This window comes from Marmota marmota, unplaced genomic scaffold (genome assembly GCF_001458135.2).
Source record: "Marmota marmota marmota unplaced genomic scaffold, marMar, whole genome shotgun sequence".
Lineage (NCBI taxonomy): Eukaryota > Metazoa > Chordata > Mammalia > Rodentia > Sciuridae > Marmota > Marmota marmota.
Window position 1 is genome coordinate 6,283,600 of NW_026000261.1, and position 2,837 is coordinate 6,286,436.

The 2,837-nt window shown below is 37.4% G+C and overlaps 1 protein-coding gene across 1 annotated transcript in view; it reads right to left on the minus strand.

Moving 5' to 3' along the window:
* Positions 1-2,837, minus strand: part of Col4a5 (collagen type IV alpha 5 chain) — a 231,190-nt gene that overhangs the window by 76,328 nt on the left and 152,025 nt on the right. The window contains exon 24 of the mRNA XM_048796868.1: positions 71-163. Within this exon, the coding sequence (XP_048652825.1) occupies positions 71-163 (93 nt within the window). The remainder of the gene's footprint in view (positions 1-70; positions 164-2,837) is intronic.

The following is a 2,837-nucleotide window of genomic DNA, read 5'->3' on the forward strand; positions in this document are numbered from 1 at the left end:
TAAAAAAAAAAAAAAAAAAAAAAGAAGCTAACAAGTGGTAGAGATATTTTGAAATAAATTCCTCACATACCTGGAAGTCCTATTTCACCATCTCTGCCTGGATTACCAGGCAGGCCAGGCTTCCCTGGCTGGGTTATGGTCTGACCTGGATCACCTTTAGGACCTGAAAACAAGAATGGATCAGTGGTGAATGAAAAGTGTTTATTTAACTAAAACTCTCATTTAATTAAAAACAAAAGAGGGAATTGTCAAAAATCCTTTGAAAATGCAAATTAACAAAAACCCACAAGAAAACAGTACCACATTATATATTCTAGGAAAGTATCAAATGTAAGTAAGAAATTTCAAAGAGAAAAAGTAGATGATGGCTTTAAGAATTTCCATGATTGAAGATGTGATTAATTTTAGATGTCAACTTCACTGGGTTAGGGGATAACGAGATAGCTGGTAAAACATTATTTCTGGGTATGCCTGTGGGGGTGATTCTATGAGAAATTGGTATTGGCATTAGTGGACTGAGTAAGGAAGACCTGCCTCATCCAGTGTGGTCCAGCATCATGCAACATCTGAGGGTCTGGATAGAACAGAAGGGCAGAAAACAGGCAAATTTGTTCTCTCTCTCTTCTGGAGCTCAAACACTCATTTTCTCCTGCTCTTGAAAATCACAACTACAGTTTTTCCAACCTTCAAACTCTGGGACCGTCACCAGCAGCTCCCAGGTTCTCAGGCCTTTGGACTTGGAACAAGATACACTACCTTCTTCCCTACTTCTCCAGCTTACAAAAAGCCTATCATGGGACATCTCAGTCTCCATAGTCATGTGAGTCAATTTCCCTAAAAAAAACCCCTTCTTATCTATCTAGTCTTCCTAATAGTTCCAATCCTTTGGAGAACCCTATTACAAGATAGTATCTTTAAATATATTTTTAAAAATGTAAGTCAGTTTAAAAATTGTAGTAAACAAGGAAAGTATTTATTTTTGGTTAGCTAATGACACTTTTAGGTTTTATATGTACAAAGTCCAAGTACAACCATTTCTCATTAATTGAAAGAGAGGCTTAAAATTGGCTCAGGACAAAGAAAAATTTCCTAAACATGACATAACAAGCACTAACCATGAGAGAAAAAGACCAACAAATATGACCATATTAAAGCTGATTTTTGTTTATTAAAGACATCAGGGAATACAAAAGGTAGACCCATGGTAAGTAAAGATTTCTTGCAAAATGCATAGCTAACAAAGAAGTAATACACTGAATATATAAAGAACTTCTCAAAATCAATAATAAAAACAAATATTCCAATAGGAAAACTGGTAAAAACAAACATTTCACAAAAGGAAATCAAATGGCCAATAAATATATGAGAAGGCACTAAATTTTAACACAAAATGAAACTGCCAAGATATATTGCACTTAATATACTAGAAAAAATGTTAAAGTATGACAAAATAAAATATCAGCAAATATGTAGAGCAATAAAATCTCCAACATCTCTTATGCTAGTATATTGGCATATTTGCTCTGGATATCTAGTCAAGCTGCCTCAAAATGTCATATCCTCTGCTTCATAAAAGTTAAATCTTAAATATATACTTTAACTCAGGGATTGATAAGCTTTTTCTGAAAAGGACCTGAGAGTAAGTACCTTAGGCTTTGTGGACCATATGGTCTCTTTAGTAAGTACTCTTTTCTGCTGTTATTGCTCAAAAAATAACTATAGACAATGGTGATTGGGCATGGAAATGTACAAATAAAAAATTATTTGTAACAACAGATAATGAGATGGATTTGATAAATGGGTTGTTGTTATTAACCCCTGCCCTACAGAAGTGTGAGCATGTGAACACCAGTGTGTGTGTGTGTGTGTGTGTGTGTGTGCGTGTGTGTGCGTGCGTGTGTGTGTGTTTGTGTATGACTGTACATAAAAACATTTATTATAATAGGTCCAAATTGCAAATAACACATTGATTCATTGAACAAAGAATGTATAAATGAATTGTAAAACACATACACACACACACACACAATGGGATACTAATATATATATATCAATGAAAATGAATATAATATAGCTACACACGAAGTTAACACAAAGAACACTTACCCTATGATTCCACTAATATGAAGCTCAAAAAGAAGCAAAATTGAAGTATTTTTTAGGAATGCATATATAAGTGATAAAACAGTGGGAAATGGAAAAAAATCATGCAAAAGTCACAGCAGTGGTTACTTTTGGAGAGAAAGAAGGGTATGATGATCAGGCAAGAACAGGAACAAGAAGGCAGAGGTTTTTAGGATGCTGGCAATGTTCTATTTCTTGATGTGTGTGATAATTACATGTGTGTTTCTATTATAATTATTTATTAAACTTTGCATTATAGATCATGCACTTAAAAAGAACAAAAATTGAAGGAAGATGGCGGCGAGGGGAGTGCATTGCCCCCGTGTGCTGCTTCACTGTGTGGGAGTATGACAAGTCAGGACGGCTAAAGGATATCTTGTTAGGAATTTCCAGCAATAGTGGGGTGCTCCGGAACCTGGAGGAAGGATTTCCATCGCACGAGGATCGGCTATGGGGACTCAAACGTGAGAGGTTTGTCGCACGGAGGGTAACACTGCTTATTCAGCAAATCGCCCCGCGGCTAGAGTCTGCAGCGCGCGCTGGGATAGAGACGCAGGGTTACAGCTCTGCAGTTTCTGCCAGCCGCGCAAGCACCGTACTCAGGGCTGAATTCTGGGTTCGAGACGGGGGAAGGGAGCGGTCCATCTCGGTTCTCCACACCGGTCAGACCACAGAGGAGGCCAGCAGCCACCATGTTGGTAAACTGACGTCAC